Source organism: Myotis lucifugus, unplaced genomic scaffold (genome assembly GCF_000147115.1).
Source record: "Myotis lucifugus unplaced genomic scaffold, Myoluc2.0 scaffold_187, whole genome shotgun sequence".
NCBI lineage: Eukaryota > Metazoa > Chordata > Mammalia > Chiroptera > Vespertilionidae > Myotis > Myotis lucifugus.
The window spans coordinates 1,391,717-1,410,694 of NW_005871235.1; the positions used below are offsets into that span (position 1 = coordinate 1,391,717).

Below are 18,978 nucleotides of genomic sequence, written 5' to 3' on the forward strand. Positions count from 1 at the left end.
GAACACTGTGTTTACTATTGGCATACACATAGACTGGTATTGGAACTGAGAAATGTCTGAAAGAGAGGGTGGTCCAACTACCATGAATGGCCTTCTTCCTCCCCTAGTACCTTCTCATATAGTTTCTCCTCCTCTTTCCATCCACAAACATCAGAGTTTCAAATTATATATACTATTGGCTTGCAGATGATATAACACAGCTTCCCTGGTCTCTATCTCTGCATCACAACTGTTTAGCTTTCAGAACCTACTGCTCAGTGGAAAATCCTCTCCATATTTCCTCACTCAGATTTTCATGAGAGAACATGGGATTGGCCTACTTTATCTGCTCACATCACACCATGCCACAATCCATTGTCCTGCTCCGTAGTAGGTACCATCGAGTCAAGTGCTAAACCCTCTTCTAGCTGCATTTTGGAAAGCTGGTAATAAACCTTCTAAAATAGGGCTGCTCCTTAGCAGAAAATAATATATAAACCTAAAATTATTTAATCCAAAAGAAGACAAGAGTAAAAATAACAAAAACAAATATAAGAAATAGAAAACAAATAGTAAGATGGTATATTTAAAGCCATATATATTAGTAATTACATTAAATATGTTATTTAAAAAAGCATTTCAACTTAAGGTAGAAATAGACTAAATAACTGAACCATAATATCTAAAAGAAATTCCATTTAAATATAAGGACAAGTATAGGTTAAAAGTAGGAATATAAAATGAAGATGCACCATGAAATATTAATCATAACCCTGCAGAGCCTATCTGATGGGTAGACCAGATAGTCTTCAGAACAAGCATCATTATAAATTTGTCCTATTTTTTATTACTCAATTATAAAAACCTTCAAGTTAAACTTTGGAGTTGCATGCTTATAATTTCACTCATGCACTAGAGTTATATCCTCAGCATTAAAAATAAAATTAAAGTGAGTTATTTCCAAGTTAATATGATTCTCCTAATTTTAGGTGAGCAAGTTATTATTCAACACACTTCATTCATCAATCACTATTGCTGTTATACATAAATTACAGATGTCATAGTACAGTTATAAATAACATAATAAGCTTGTGCTTTAAATATTTGATTCAAGTTAATTTTTTTTCAAGTTAAAGATTTAGAGAGTTGCATGCATTCCACCATTTCTATTTTGAGTATGACTAGCTTTGTCTGGGGAGCAGGTCATATTGACACTGGGATGTTTCCTGGAAATGTCCTTTTGGGCACTGCAGCTCAGGGGCATTAGCTAGAGAAGTGCTAGTTCAGCAGGGCTGATGAATCACAACAATCAGGACCTGCGAGTTCAGACAGCTCACAGGATAAATTTATTTTCTGTGATTATACCTTAGTCATTTAGTTTGACATTTCTGAGATGAAGTTTTGTTACCAACTGGCAACACATGTCAATGGGCTGAGGAAATGAGATTGCTGAAATGCAGTAGGCATTGAGGAAGAAAATAAAGTCAGCATGGATTGCATTTAAAATAAGACAAAGCTTTGCGGAGAAAGCTTATATTTGAGGGACTTAAAGGAGAGGAGTGTATACTTAGCCTCTAACTAAAGTTTCCATAGTCCTTTGTGTTAGCAGCTGATATTTATTCGTGTAAAAGGTACTTATTTGCATACATTCAGTGAGAGCTAAAAGTCTGTCAAAATTAAAAGTACAGTGGATATTAATTCTATGCTGTTCTCCTGTTATTTATCCCTACCCAGAACTATTCAGCTGACCCTGTTTTATTAACTGCAGTGGAATTATTTACACAGAAATAGTGAGTTTTACTCAAACTGATGTCCTCTTGATCCTTTTCTTAGTGTCTTGCCTGGGTACTATAACAGTTAATGTATGTGACTGGTTAATAAATGATATTTTTACACTTATTCACTTCCACTAAACATGTAAAATAAGATACTAAACCTACTGCTCATACTTAGGACCTGAATCAATCACTTAATATTGTATCATTCCTAACCAATGAAGCCTATTTATACTTGTTTCTCTGGAAGAGATGTCATAGAACAAAGTACATTACCAATAGTTAGGTTTTCATAACCATTTTAGGAAACATTTTATCATTCAGGGCTCTCTACCTTGACAACTATCACATTAGAAGTAATATCCATTGAGATAATTAGAAGTGAAAGTAAATAGGGAAAACCTAGAGTATATCTTTCATTTATTCAAACAAGATAGTGTCAAAATTATACTATTATTATTAAAAGTGAATTATTTTCAAAAGCATTAAGGTATAAATCTTTTATTTCTTCTTAATTTCCCTATATTTAAAACTTTATGAAAAACAAAAAAAGAGATTTTTCTCTTCATAAGTGAGAAAATTTTGTAATTTTTCCTTTATATTTTAAAACAACCCTATATAATAAAAGTGTAGTATGCAAATTGTCCCCTCGACCAGGAGTTCATCTGGGAGTTGGGCCAGAGGGTGGGGCTGGCTGGGGGAAGGGAGGGAGGCCCTGGCCAGCAGCCAGCAGCCGCTAGGGACCCTACCAGTGCTTGAACTTCGTGCACTGAGCCTCTGGTATAATACAAATGTTAATATATTCTTTAAAATTAGCCAGTATTACAAAAATATTTGTAGATTTAATTTTGAAGACTACTAAAGATAGAACTAATATTTTCAATAGGCCCTAACATTTCTTAATACTGATTTTAAGTAAACTTTTAGAAAATAAGTATAAAAGCTAATATTTTTGTTAGCTTTTAGTAATGTATATTTGACAATGTATATTTTAGAGTTAATTGGCAACAATATATATTTTCTTTGAAGAATATTTCACTATAAATTTCCAAAGCTATTTAAACCTACTAGACATGCTACTACATGAGCACATGTTTTTAACTGTCAAAAGCTGTAATTTTAAATTTAGACAAACTATTTTGTCAAGTGACATTTATTTGGTGCTGAAATTATACACCTTCGGTAATGTAGCATTACCATAATAGAAGTATATATACTAGAGTAATAGATACATTTAAATGCAACTGCTTGCCTCCTTTGGTAGTACACATCCATCAAGCTTAGAATCACAAGTGTAAATCAATATCACATGTAAATGATCTGATTTTTCCTTCCACTGCATTTTACAAGGAGTATTTTCCACATTGTAATCCTTTGTAAAGTGTCATTTATAGAAACTTTGCTCCTTTTGTCTTGGGGACATAAAGATGAAGTGGCTACATTTGGAAATTAATCCCTTTAAATTAAATTAAAAGTATTTGATAGGGTGATGTCCCTGCCTATAAACTGAGATATTACTCTAAGTAGAAAGAGGAAGAATATTTTCTAAAGAGAATATTAAAAAACAAATGTATTTTAACATTAAAATGATTTTACATCTCTTACTATATTCACACAGATGATTGATAAGCCAGAAAATGTACTGTATTCAATACATATTTACAGTCATTCATGTACAGTCCATCTAGAGCTGTCTTTACCTCTGTAACCCTCAAGTTGTTTTTATATTCCATCCTTATGTTGTATTCAGTTTGGTCAACCTCTCCTACTTAATTAGCTCTTTCCCCACCCTGTATGCATTAGAATTAACTTTTTCATCATATGGAATACAAACAAAAACACTTAGACAAGGAATGGGATTTATTGGTAGTCTAGCTGGGAAAGATAACAGGCAGTTTGTAGAATTAAAGAAAGAACTATAGGAACTGCCAGCACAAGTTCTTTCAAAAGCATTTCTCTCCTCCTACATACAGAGCTCCATGTGAAGGGAATATGGTATGGTGTTGGCTGCATCAACTTAAAAACTGACAAAAAGAGAAAGCTTCTCTTAGCATCAGTTCTAAGGAAGAGCTCTTAATGGCAATATTCCAGTCACATGGCCAGATCTGGATCAATCATAGTCTTAACTTGAGTTCTTCCAAAAGAAAAATCTTAGATAATGATTTGCAAACAACTAGCTTATTTGAGAGGTGATCCCAGCACTTATTGCAAGGGAATAGGAAAAGAAAATAGGGAAGGGAGTGGTTTAATGAGCAGGTTGTTGCTGTGGGCAACTAAGGCTCCAGGCTGCTGGAGATCCTCTTCGAAATCATGTGAGACTTAACTCAGAGTTGTCACACTAAACAAGAAGCTGGGGTATGCATCCACAAATACTCTCTCATACATATTTCCATCTTAAATGGGAAAGTCTCACAACATTGTACTTTTTTAAAATCTTTATTGTTGAAAGTATTACATATGCCTCCCTTTTCTCCCATTGATGTCTCCCAGCCCACCCCAGCCCCCCACCCCAGGGCTTTACCATCCTATTGTCTGTGTCCATGGGTTATGCACATATGCATACAAGTTCATCGGTTGATTTCTTACCACCTGTCCTCCCTACCCTGCCTTCCCTCTGAGGTTTGACAGTCTGTTCAATGCTTCTATGTCTCTGGATTTATTTTTGTTCAACAGTTTATGTTGTTCATTAGATTTCACGTACGGGTGAGATCATATGTGATTATCTTTCTCTGACTGGCACACATTGTACTTTAATGTTTAGTTAACTTGTGTTTCTCTCCCTTGTGCTTTCAATTTCTTGAGGGCATATCTTTGGAATGTTTTATTTCTCCAGAACCTGTCTCAATTCAGGATATATGGTAATAAATCAATACATATTTGTTGAATCAGTTAATAAAGAATACTTTTTTTCCAATTTCTAGAACATTATCAACAGGCAATTGCAAGACTGACATGTGTTGTGTACAAAGAATAACTTAGAGGGGCAAAAAAAATAGGTGTAGTATGAAATAAATTTTGAGGTGTGTAAATTGATTGCACACTAAATCACCAAAGCTAATGCTATTGGAATACCAAGTCTAAAATCCATTTGTTTCTAGGAATCTTATGAAATTAGATTTGTCTTTCTGTGTCACATTTTATATTTATTAAAGCACTGATTTTTTATCACATAAAATTTTAAACAAACAGGATTATATATAAAACAAACCTGTATCGAATTATTATTGCTAAATGTGTCTCTGTGTACCTATTTTCCACTAAAAATTGTTCAATATCATAGGGACCAAATTAACTCGTCTCACCTAAATTCTAATCAGACCAGACAGAACATTGTTCTTACTTTCTCTTACAACATGATCCAGATAGTTCTGATGTTTTACTACACCTGTAATTTTTAAGTAGCTCACATTGCACAAGATCAATTAGAATGTTTTGACTATAAGTTTCAATCCCACAAAGCAAAAGAGTTTCCTGCTGAGCAATCAATTGGGCATAAAGTCAGATTTTAGTTTCTGTACTTGCTGGTTTTTAATGTAATTTATAATTTAGTTGTCTAGTCTGTAGTCACATCATTGCTGTGGTTCTAGGATTTCCTACATCCATATTTTAACATTGTATGCGGGCCGTTTTTGCTTAATTTTTTTGCGCAAATGGCAACATTCAGTAAAATTGCGATAACTTTAGTTTTACATATTTTTTTTTCAATGAAACTTTTTGTGATTTACTATAAAATGTATACTGAATTATTTTTCTTAAATTTTAAACAGACAAATACTGGAAAACTCACTGGAAAATTGTGTTTACCTGTCAACGTAAAACGTATAAATACGTTTCCCGCATCCAATGTGTTAATTGAGGTAGAACCAATAGATTGACTAAAAACCATTAACAGAATTTCAAAAACATATGCTGAACTCAGATCTTAAGCCCCAAATCTCTTTGCTCATAACATGCTATATTCTAGTCACTTGACAAACACCAACAACTTCAGTTTCAGGGAACTTCCAAATTCTATATCTGCATAAGATGTTGAGTCTTGGAGTTCTTTCTGATTTGAAATCTCAGTAGTCTTCAAAATAGAATTTGAACAAAATATTTTCTTTAAAAAAAGATATAATGGCTTTGACATAGGCCCTGATTTATTTATTTATTTTCCCCCTTATTTATGCATTTATTGATTGATTCATGTATGTGCCCTGCCCTGGGATAGAACCCTTGACATATCAGCATGATGCTCTTAACCAAATGAACCACCCAGCCAGGGCCATGTCTATGATTTTTTAATGCATAACTTTTACCAATTTTTCTATTGGATTATTTGCCTTTTATTTATTTATTTGTAATAGCTCTATTTTTTTTAAAAAAATATCTTTAGCCCTAGCTTGTTTAGATCAGTGAATAGAGTGTTGGTCTGTGGACTCAAGGGTTCCGGGTTAGATTCCAGTCAAGGGCATATGCCCAGGTTGCGGGCTCGATTCCTAGTAGGGGGTGTGCAGAAGGCAGCCAATCAATGATTCCGTATTATCATTGATGTTTCTATCTCTCTCTTCCTCTCCCTTCCTCTCTGAAATCAATAAAAATATAATTTAAAAAATGATCTTTATTGTTGAAAGTATTACAGATGCCCCCCCCTTTTTACCCAATGATCCCCTCAACCCTGCACCCCCCCTCTCAGGCCTTAAACCATATTAACAATTATCAAAGCAAATTAGGGTATAATTTCTACAATATTTCAGTCAGCCTCCTTTTAATATTCTGAGGTAATTTTTTAAAGTAATGTCATAATACTTTAGCTACAGAGGTTGAACTATTAAAGGCAACGTAGGTAAACATTTTTACTGCAGTTAGACTTCACAGAAACTTACTTCTACAATTTCTTATAAACACTTTTTTCATTTAAAACTATTTTTCTTGATTATATATTTGAAGTGCATAAATAATTTGCACTTCAAATATCTATGCACTGGATCACAATTAGAAAGGGATAAACACACAAATGATTGCACCTACTTGCCACTCTAACCAAGTCATTGATTTCATTAGTCACATTTCTCTGGAAGCCTTAAGTAGAATAATGAAATTCCAAAAAGAAATACAAGATTTTACTTATATATAGTAGTAAAATCTGAATCGTCCCTGAGATATTTTTGTAGATGCTCAAGAGGGTGGAAAATCTTATCTAGTTGATAGGTGATGATAACATTTTATGATATTTCTGAACTTATTCCCAAAACAGGAAAGGACTCTCACTACATTATATAAATTCACTGACTGCGTTTGTGAATTGCAAATGAATTATAGAAAATATGATTTGAAAAACCATGCCTCTCTTGTAGAAAATTATCTCTGTTGAAAATAGAAGAGTTTTTATTTAGCTTTAGAAAATATACTGCTGCCCTTCATTAAATATTTATATATTACTTACATTCTGAGAATATATTTGTAGGAGATATAAAGCACAATGGAATAATCCTGCTGAATAAAAGTAGTCTGCTATTGACTATGTTTTCAAAAAGTTTCACTCTCAATTTTTGGTTAAAAGAAAATTTATTCAATTAAATCATGTACTTCATTATTACTGAGGTTAGCAGGACATCAAATGCTCGCCTCACATTTTAACCTGTCTTGATTTTCCTGTCTCATTCCTGAAAACATTTATCATATGCTTTATATGCCCACATTATATGCTCTATATCCATGTTATTTTTGAAAAATACAATTACTAATGACTTTTCTGCTTCTAGTTACAATCCCTGTGAAGGCCCAGAAGTTTCTGTTGTGTACACAGGTGCAAAGACTTGCCTCTATATTCTTATAATAGATTACCTTATGTAATCAAGACGTTTTGAACAGTTTGTAAAAACAAACAGAAATAGATTTGACCCAAGTACCTAATTAATTGATAGAGTCTACGCTGGCCTTTTTGGACAGAAGATTAAATAAGTGTTATTCTTATCTTTAAAGTACTCCTACTCTAGTAGAGCCAGTAACAAGAAAAGAAACAAGCACCCATGAGTGACTATTAAGAAATAAATAATAGTTGCACACCTCCAAACACAATGTGATTTTTATATTGTGCTTATGACACATTCCAGTTACAATAAAAAATACGATGTGCTAGTTTTTTGGCAGAAGCATTACTACTAAAGGTGGTAATAGTTCTTGTGTAGCCAGTAGGATGTGAGCACTGACCTTTAACCTAAGCAGAAAGAAGTAATGTTTATAGATAGCTCCAGGAGAAAAGTTACAGCTAAGCATTTGATTACCCTAGATCAGCAATACCCAATATTTTTCATCTTGTGGCCCGCAGAAACTAATTACTAAAATTCTGCAGCACACCAAAAATATTTTTTTTAAATTATTTGCCAATCTGATCCCCTCCCCCAAAGTAGGTATAATTTTGATTCATTCACACAAGATGGCTAGGTATTGTTGTGTTGGCTATTGTCATTTTTTTGTTTGACAATATAAGGGAAAGAGACCATTGTCCCTGACTAAATAGTCAGGAATTGCATGTTTTTTGTTTTGTTTTTTTTGGTTTTTTGTTCTGTTAATCCTCACCCAAGGATATTTTTCATTGATTTTTACAGAGAGTGAAAGGGAGAGGGCGAGATAGAGAGAAAAACGATGAGAGAGACACACATTGATTAGTTGCCTCCCACAGGGGTCCTGATCCAGCCTGCAACCAAGGTATGTGCCCTTGACCGGAATCGAACCCCAGATCCTTCAGTTCGCAGGTCGACGCTCTATCCACTGAGCAAAATTGGCTAGGGCCAGGCCTTGCATGTTTTAAAAATTCTTGTGGCACACTAGTGTGCCTGCAGCAGCACACTATTTGAAAACCGTTACCCCCTAGATTATACTGGTATTGCCAGTAACAATACATGGACAAGATTATTCAGGAAAGAAAAACTGTTAGCAAAGAATGAGAGAGGATTTCTGAGAAAAAGAAAAAAAGAGAGAGAGAGCCCAAAGCTACAAAGTTTCACCCTTTTCCTTTTCTCTATTTCTATTTAAGTTAACTTTTTATATTATTCCCCCAGTACACTTATATGCCTGCATTTGGAGTCAGATACTCCCACATCCCCCAATGGTGAATAGGTGTTCTCTCACCCATTCTTAAGAAGCCATCATCCAGAGAGAAAAACAAAACAAAACAAAACAAAACAAAAACAAGCTCTTACCTTCTCTACACACACAATAATGATTTCCATCCACCAAAGTCAAGCATGTTGAATTGTTCCTGCAGTGAGTGGATCATAGGAGTTATAGTGTTGATGGCAGAATTTTCCAGTATAAAAGGGTGGGCACAGGCATACAAATTGCTCAGGGATGGTAGACTTCTGACAAAGAGCTCCATTCAGGCATGGGTCAGAGTCACATTCATTTATTTCTTCACTACAGTTTTGTCCAGTCCATTCGGATGTACATTCACAGCTGAAATAAAATTTTAAGATATCTGAACAATGCTGGTTCAAATGTATTCTTTGCATTTTCAATGTAATTACTACATTGGACTATGTGGCATTTTTATTTATGACAAGATCAATAAATGATGAATACTTTAAAAATAGTTTGCCTGATTGTCTGAGACAATTTAATGTATATTACTACAAAACTGACTACATTGGCTGAAATACAATTTAAGAAGCATTTGGTGAACTTCTAATATAGTTAGGCACTGAGAAATATCGGAGAACAAATGTGCTTCCAATTTCAATTTTAGCAATTATTGAGATGAATTACCAATTGAGAAAATTCTCTCATTTATTTATTTTATGTAAAATAAATTTTACCATTGGGATCACTGTTTATAAGCCTTAGGTGATATTTAATTCAAAATATTTAGCAACATGTGATTTTTATAATGATCAGAATATTTATAATAAGGTGCACCTTTATGTTAAGCATCTTTGTTTCAATTTTTGTATGTTTTAAAAACATATTTCCTATTGATATATGAATAATGTGGAAAATTTTAAAAGAAAGCAAACAAATAAAAATTAAGGCATTTGGATCTTGTCTGTACATCACCAACTTTAGCTCATTTTAAGCCTCATAGCAATATCTGTCATTCTCTTGGAAATATTTGACTTCAAATCGCATTTTTAGTCAAACATCTTCCAGCAAAGGAGGCTACTAGTAAGTCCTCCTTCTACTAGTAAGAGCAGGGGGATTCTGACAGATAACACAGGAAAAAGTGTTTTCCACATAAGTATTACACAAGTAATGGAAATGGACAGGCAATAATGAAACATGCCAATAGGGGGTAAATGTGAAGATTGTTGATTGACTGGTTGAGTGGAAGTCAACCAAAAACTGTGGGCAGGTTCAGAGACAGAACTACTGTCAGTCTGTGGGCAAGGCAGAGCTCCCAGTCTTGAGTATATGTACTGTTTGACAAATAACAAAGCAAGAGACAAGGCATAGAGGATATTAGAAGCATAATTTTCAGAAAAGAATTTCTTTAATGACAGATTAATTAAGGTAACTTGAAAAGAATATTACGTTGCTGAAACATCTAACATGCTTCTTGATATTTTGCTGAAAAGAAAAAATAAAGGATCAGACAAAAAGGAAGGAGGAGAGAAGGGAAGGAAGCAGAGAGGAAGGAAAGGGAGAAAGAAATAAAAAAGAAGGAAAGAAAGGAGGAAAGAAAAAGAGAAAGGAAAGAAAGACTAAGTATATAACTTAATTTTCAGTGTTAAAAGCCCCAGGAATATCTTGCCCATTCTGTTTTAATAAATACAGAGGACACCAATATAGTGAGAGGAGACAGTTGGATGACTAGTGTGCACTGGTTCTTAAAATTAATTCTAAGTAGATATGATACCTGTTGAAATTAATATAAAATGAATAAGAGGCATGATAGTTTTAGGCATAATTTATAATAATAAAAGCATAATATGCTAATTGGACTGGACGTTCTTCAAGATGTCCTTCCGGATGAAGCCGGGGCTTCGAGGGGAGCCCGGGTCCTGGGTGCCTGCCAGCGGCCAGAGCGAAGCCTGGGTCCCAGATGCCAGAGGGAAGCCAGTGCCAACAGCCGGAGGAAGGAAGGCCTACTCTTGCACAAATTTCATGCATCAGGCCTCTAGTTGACTAATAATGTAGTTACTAATTCCATAACATTGTATTTAATCTAATAGAAAAAAAGGTAGATTGTACAGCTAATTTTTTTTTAATTTGGTAGTATGCAGAAGGTAATTGCTATGAGGCAAAATAAATATTTCTTTGTACGGTATGTTTGCCAAAGGCAAGATTTACAAATGAAATAATTCATACCTTAGAAATATAAAAATTATTCTAGGAATGTTATTTCTTTTAAGAATGAATAAAAATTCTTGATATTTTTATTTTTCTTTCTAAAAATAATAACTATTTTGGTGGCTATTTGCTTTAATTTGCCTAGATTGTCCTGGTTCAGGCCTTTACCCAAGAATAATTATTTAGAGGGTATCCTTTAACTTAATTTTTTTTTCTATGGTGTTACTCTCTTCATCTTTGATTATCTCCTATATCCCTTAATGAGACTGATTATTTTCCAAAAAAGAGTGTACTATCACTTCCTCACAAATCCTGCACATGGCTTCACCTTGCTCTAAAACTTGCTTGCCACACCCTTTAGGAAATAATCACATATACTATCTTGTGTTGTAAATATTTCATGGTTTTTGATTCCTTGATATGAAAGAATTTTCTGAATATTTTTATTCTCATGAACATAATATGTTGAAAATATAAATTTGATTAATATATGATCTTCAGTTGGAATTATATAGACTTACCTGAATTTCTTTCTTTTGGGTAATTGAGAATTAGAGGGCTTAATAAAATTGGTAATCTCAGAGAATTGTAAAGATTAAATTCAATAATGAACAAAAGTATATGTGGTTTCTGGCATCATCAATGCCTAGCAACCTACAGTGATTACTTGGTCCTGCCATAGAATTTTAAAATGCATTCGTTACCCTATTTATGGCTCAATAAGATATGCATCTAAGGAATGGATATCACTTCAATTTCTAATGGTACTTTTCATTTATTTGTCAAGTCATTATATATTAAAATTGTCAAATATATTATCCAACTTGATACTTCTAATAAAACATTGAAATCAATAGAAGAGATGTTCATATTCTTACTATACAGAAGGGATAGCTGGAAGTGCCCCAAACTAAAAGTAATGAATTCGTTTGTCTTGTGGTTAGCAAACTTGAGAACTGAAACCCAGATATCTTTGTCCCAGTTTTTCTCCCTCCTTTTTTTTCTATTTTGCAAAAATCCATTGAAAGATTAGTCAACATTTTGTGAAATAGTGTTATAATTAGAAATAGCAAAATCCCAATAAAATAGCTTCAGTGCATTTATTTTATTTGAAGTCACTTTATTTCTAAGGGGTATTGCACAAATATTTACATTTTTCTTTTTCTTATAGTCTTTCATGAGTACATGATTTCAATTGGATTACTTCAAGAGAATTGTGAAGAACCCACAATTCTTGACTATTTAGCATATGTGCTGAAGGTTTGTTTTACCTTCTCACATAACAGGTGGCCCAAGATTTCATGTGGTGTCCTTACAAGGATCAAATCCTCCAGAAAGCATGTGGCCATATGTCAATAGGACTAATGATGCCAAGATGAGGACTATGGAGATGAGTGGATATTTTGTAGAAAATAAGTTCCAAGGAACAAAGTCACTACCAGTAACTAATAATCAGACCAACACATGCCTATATTTGAATCTGCTTTTGTACATGTCAGAGAAACTAGTCTTGGACAGATGGAAAACTACTTTTATGTGAGAGCTTCAATCTGATCTAGTGAAGTAATTCTGGATTCAGTCTGATCTGCCAGGATTTTCCAAACTCACAGCTAGAAGCAGTCTTTATGGATTAAAATAAACAATCATAGACACAACTGTATAGCTTTTCAAGTGTACAATTTCCAGTAGTAAATACCTGAAAACAAACTGTGTGCTTAAAGATAGACTAATATATGCTAATTCAGTCTTCCCTAGTGAGTGAAATAAAAATGTATTAACATAAAATACATTGAATTCTTTCTAAGTAAGAACAATATTTCAATTTTAAATGTTGATTTAAAGTACCAAAGCTAATGACAGAAAGTAAAGTAGACTTCACTCTTATAAAATAGAGGAAAAAAAGATAATTCATTAAAGAAATTCATTGTTTTAAAAATGTAGTAGATTCAAATTTCTGAATATTAACCATTCTAAATGCTTACTTTTCTATAAATATTGGTATGTAATAATTAAATATTATTCAGCAATACTTAACTATGTTTGAACTTGCTTTGCACAACTATACCAGGTTTGTTGGCTGTAAACATATAAATACAAGTCTAACAGTATATATAACTTAAAAGATCTTTTCTTATAAAAATTAGTTCACCTGTTGTTTGTTGCAGCCATTACTTGTACACAAAATAAAATTCCATTCAAAACTATTAGGTAAAAAGTAAATTATGAGACAGTGAACCATAAAATAGTACTATAGTTTTAATGTCTTAAAAATGAGAGGCATAGAAAAAGAAATAAGAAATATGGGTTGCTCAACTATGTCATTCACTCTTTATTTTATCACTAGAGGCCCAGTGCATAAAATTTGTGCACTCGGGGCGTCCCTCAGCCCGGCTTATGCCCTCTTGCAGAGGATGTCCACCCCAGTGGGGACCCTCACCCCATGGAGGTTTGGCCAGCCTGGGTAAGGGGCTGATGGCTGTTTTCAGGCTGGCCACACCCCCTTTAGGGTGGGGGGGCCCCACTGGGGTGCCTGGCCAGTCTGGGTGAGGGGCTGAGGGCCGTTTTCAGGCTGGCCAAGCATCCTGGCAACGTAAGCTCCCAGCCTCTCCTTTTTTTCTTTTTTCTTTTATTTTATTCTGGGATCTATTTACCTTCTATAATTGAAACTTTGTTGCCTTTAGCGGAGGCCTGGGGAAAGCTTGGCTTCATCCATCGCCAGGGGCAACCCACTCCTGCTGGCTCCAGCTCCGTAGCCACGGCTGGCTGAAAGCAGGTATCTGGGGTTTATTTACCTTCTATAATTGAAACTTTGTTGCTTTCAGTGGAGCTCAGAGCCGGGCGGCGGCAGGAAGGGAACCTTGGCTTCCTCCATTACTGGAGCAAGCAAGCCTCCTGCTTGCTCCAGCTCCATGGCTTCCGGCCGCCATCTTGGTTGGGTTAATTTGCATATAGTTGCTCTGATTGGCTGGTGGGTGTGGCTTAAGGCATAGCGAAAGTATAGTCAATTTGCATGTTTGTCTTTTATTAGTATAGGATTTCATTCTTTTACCTATTTATTCATTTAGTTATACCATCTGGTATATCATCAATAAAACTATATTAACAATGAATTCTAAGATGGTCACTAATATTTTTAACCACTGCAATTCTCTTGGAGGAAAATGTGGAAAAGCTTTTAGCTCATTGAGACTGCTAAAATTTATTTCAAATAAAAGATTTATATTATTAGTGAGCATTAAAAGTAGAAAGCAGTACTAAAGAACACTCTGAAGAACACCATTAAAATGTTAATATGTAAAAGCAGACAATAAGATTGATATGGATGAAATTAAAGGATGGAGATGACCTATAAATTACAGCAAGGGACATGAGGGGACCCATAGAAAATATACTTATCTTCTTTATGGGCAGATACCATGCTTAGACAGATCTCTATATGTAAAAGATGAAACAGAACAAATAAAAGAAAAAATTAGAAATATAGACTGCTAATCCATGCTACAGAATAAAAGGAGCCTTCAAAATTAAGAGAAAATGTAAACCACTGTTTGAAAAAACGTTGTTGTATTCTAAGTCTAGGGCATGCTCCAAGGTAAAACAGTTACTGCTACAAAATTGTATTAAAACTATAATTTTCCATTTCCCACTCAATGCACTCTTCAATATATCCATATCTATATATATATCTACACTAATAAAAGAGAAACATGGTAATTAGCGTACGACCGCTACCCTTCCCATTGGCTAATCAGCATATCCTTATGCAAATTAACTGTCAGCCAAGATGGCGTCCGGCAGCCAGGCAGCTGGAAGCGAACATGAGGCTTGCTTGCTGCAGTGAAGGAGGTCTCCAATGTTCCCCGCCTGCCGCTGCCGGCCTCTGAGCTGGCAGTTTGAAACATTCTAACAAATATAGCCGGCTGGGATCTCAGAGCTGAAGTTATACATTGTTTCGATTATAGAACGGCAAACAAACCAGCAGCGGAAGCCTCAGAGCTAGAGCCAGAGCTAAAGCTGGCCCAGAAGAAAAAAAAAAAAAAAGAAAAAAAGGAGTGGTTGGGAGCTTCCGTCAAAACCGCCAGCCTGAAAGCAGCCCTCAGCCCCTCACCCAGACTGGCCAGGCACCCCAGTGGGGACCCCCACCCTGATCCAGGACACCCTTCAGGGCAAACCAGCCGGCCCCCAGGCCTCTATCCTATATAGTAAAAGGGTAATATGCCTCCCAGCACTGGGATCAGCGGAACCGCGAGGCCTCCTGGCACCGGATCAGCGTGACAGGGGGCAGCGCCCAAACCCCCTGATCGCCCTGCGGCTCTGTGTGTGATGGGGCGGGGCCACAACCTCCCTATCCGCCCTGCTCTGTGCATGCCAGGGGGCGGTGCCCCAACTCCCCAATCAGCCCTGCTCTGAGCCCGACCAAGGGCTGCACCTAGGGATTGGGCCTGCCCTCTGCCACCTGGGGGCAGGCCTAAGCCAGCAGGTTGTTATCTCCTGAGGGGTCCCAGACTGCGAGAGGGCACAGGCCGGGCTGAGGGCCCCCCCCTTCCCAACCCCCGAGTGCACAAATTTTTGTGCACTGGGCCTCTAGTATATATATAAAAAGCCAGCAACCAGAACGCCTGAACGACTGGTCGCTATGATGCCCACTGCAGCTGACCAACCAGCCAGATTGGGGGCGGGGCCGACCTGCCATGTCCCTCCCCCCCCCCACTGGCCTGGCTCCAATCAGCCCCCATCGGGGCGGGCTGGCCAGACCCCACCCGTGCACAAATTCGTGCACTGGGCCTCTAGTTTATAATAATAATCTTAATTAATGTGCTCATTATACCAGGTATGTCTCTATATATTTTTCAGGCAGTAGTTAATTTAGTTCTTTCTTGAGAAAGATATTTTATCACATGCATTCTTAGGAAACTAGAACTCTGGAAAGTGACCTGCTCAAGTTTACACAGCTACTACTATAAGGCATTTGAATCTATAACACCTGACCCTCTGAGTATATGTTTTTATTCTATACTCCGTACTGTCTCTTGTGCTTCCAAAGATTTTCTATGTATACAAAAGTGCATATATCCTAACATATAACACAGTGGAAATCCAATTTATATATTATAGTTTATATGTTATACAATGATACCTTGAAATGAGTATTTTTCCAACTCATTACATAAAAATATATAATTTCAATGACTCCAGATACTATAACTAGTACCCTTTTACTATCATTTATGTTATTTGCTATTTTTTGCTTTTGTAAGCAATGAAACAAAGAACTTTGAAGGCATATGTTTGTGCTCTTGAATGTATATATTTATAGAAGTAAAATAAAAGCATTTGGCACTCAGTCATGGTGAATGCATTACAGGTTCAAATTCCCCAGGAATCAAACTCTGAGATGAAAATTGGCATGCTGGAAGTTTACTGTGGAATGTTTTTAAAATGTGTGCAATGTTTTTGTAGATATTTATATCACAATAAAGCTTTTGAAAAAGAAAAGAAAACATCTGTGGGAGAAATAAAGATGCAGAATGAGGCAGAAGCAGAAGATGAAATGCGGTGGAAAGACTATGGAAACTCCCCAAACCAACTGGGAGCTCTAGAGCAGGGATGACCCAGCAGAACTGTCTCAGACCTAGGAGCAGGGGTCATTCTTTGTGTCCCTGCATTAACCAAACATTGGGTGTGAGCTGTCCCCCTAGAAAGGAGTGCCTCTTTCCAGCTGAGGGCAATTCTCATAGCTATCAGCCACCAACATTCCCAGGAGTTGGGGAAATGAGGGTTTCAGTCCTAACTTGAAGGCATCCACTAGCACCTACCTATATATATAAAAACCAAGCGACCAGAACAGTGGAACAACCGGAACGACCAGAATGACCAGTCGCTGTGACGCACACTGCAGCAGCCAACCCGCCTGATCTGGGCCCCAATCCCCCCCACCAACCTCCCATGCCCCCCACCCCCGGCTGGCCAACATCCCACAGTCCCTCCCTCTGGCCAGCCCCACCCCGATCACCCCCTCAAACTGATCGAGAGCGGGGCCAGCCAACCAACCTTCTGCATCCCTTCACCCTCGCCATCCCGGCCCCAATTGGGGAGGGCCTGCCGGACCCCACCCATGCACAAATTCATGTGTCTGGCATCTAGTAGCTAATAATACAGTATGGTGTACTTTGAAATATATTAAGATATATCCCATGTAAGTATTCTAATCACAACACACACGCCTATCTACTCACATATACATACACAGACTACAAAAACACAAGAACACAAGGAAATTTTGGGAGGACATGAATATGTTTGTTACCTTGATAATGGTGATGATATCCCAGGTGTATTCATATATTCAGGAACTGGGGAAATGACAGTTGGAACCAGTGAACACATTGAGCTATGTATGGGTCAGGTGCATTTATAACCTTTTCTTCATATGCCCCCATTCTATAACCAGGGCAATGAAGCTTCAGAAACCTAGCTGTCAATGTCAAATTTAATTCACATCCAACAGCCTTAAATTGTTTGCATTTTTTTCTCCTAAATGTAGCTACAGAAGTAAATGGCCACAGATCCTGTTGGTGGAATCATTACTATATCTTGATGTGCTGTTGTAGGGTGTTTTCTCTTGGGCACCTGGCCTCTCCTTTAACCAGTGAGTTTGGGCTCTGAAACCCGGGCACGAAATCATTATTTGTAGCTGGAGAAGCTTCCCTCAGCCTCCTAATTATTCATTCTTGATTTATTTTGATTGTGTAGATTGAGAAACATCTCCGTTACCCATTAATCTATTCTGCCCTAGATACAATGTGTTCTATTATGTGTCTCCATGTTTCTTCGAGGACCAGGGTGCCCTTTAATGCCTCTCTAACCTTGGTGATCATTATATTTGGTCATACTTGCTCTAAAGGTTATTTAGAAGATCACCTGGTCTTTTTAAATTCCAAAATCCTATCATCACCATTCCTTACAGGGAGCCAATTTTGGTAACAGCATCTCCTATAATCAGTCCTGGCCCATAGGGGATGATCAATACTAAGCTTCTGAATGAAATCAGTGCCCCTCTGAAAGCATATATCATCTCTGTGATAAAAGAGTGCCTCCAGGCACTCCTGCAGAACAAGATTAGTGTTGTGACCTTACTTGAAGCACATAGTTTAGTAGTGTGCTCATTTCTCTGAGCTATTGATATTTTTCACTGGTTTTCATATTAATTGCTATTTATTAATAACAATTGTTATTAATTGTTATTTGTTAATTGTTAGACCACCATCAATTTCTCCAAGCTTCCAAGAATTGACTAACCAAGTACAGAAGGGTTGAGAGAGGAAATAGGGTGATATTTATATATACGCTCCACCTAGGTCCTGTGAGACAGGTTATCCTTGAAGGACATTTTTACAAGAGATTTCTCTGCCTTCCTTTCCCTCTCCTTTTTCCCTTCTCCATCGTCTGTTTCACATATTTCTCCCTATAAACTGATATCTCCTTTAAAAGCAAATGAAAAGGAATGTGAGTGTTATATATAATACTAAAGGCCAAGTGCACAAAATTCTTGCACGGGGGATGGGGAGGTCCCTCAGCCCAGCCTGTACCCTCTCACAATCCGGGACCCCTCAGGGATATTCAACTGCTGGTTTAGGCCTAAACTGGCAGTCAGACATCCCTCTCGCAATCCTGGACCACTGGCTCCTAACCACTTGTCTGCCTGCCTGCCTGATTACCCTTAACCACTTTGCCTACTTGCCTCATTGCCCCTAACTACTTGCCTGCCTGACTGATCACCCCTAACTGCTCTGTCTGCCTGCCTGATCACCCCTAACTGCTCACCTGCCTGCCTGATCACCACAAACTGCCTCTGCCTCAGCCCCTGCTGCCATAGCTTTGTCTGAAAGGACATCTGGAATGATGTCTGGAAGGTCGTTCAGCTGTCCAGTCTAATTAGCATATTACACTTTTATTA

At 36.8% G+C, this 18,978-nt stretch overlaps 1 protein-coding gene across 1 annotated transcript in view; it reads right to left on the bottom strand.

The window, feature by feature from the left end:
* EYS (eyes shut homolog (Drosophila)) overlaps positions 1-18,978 on the bottom strand; it is a 1,189,235-nt gene that overhangs the window by 811,310 nt on the left and 358,947 nt on the right. The window contains 2 exon segments of the mRNA XM_006096829.1: positions 8,939-9,004; positions 9,007-9,191. Of these exon segments, the coding sequence (XP_006096891.1) occupies positions 8,939-9,004; positions 9,007-9,191 (251 nt within the window).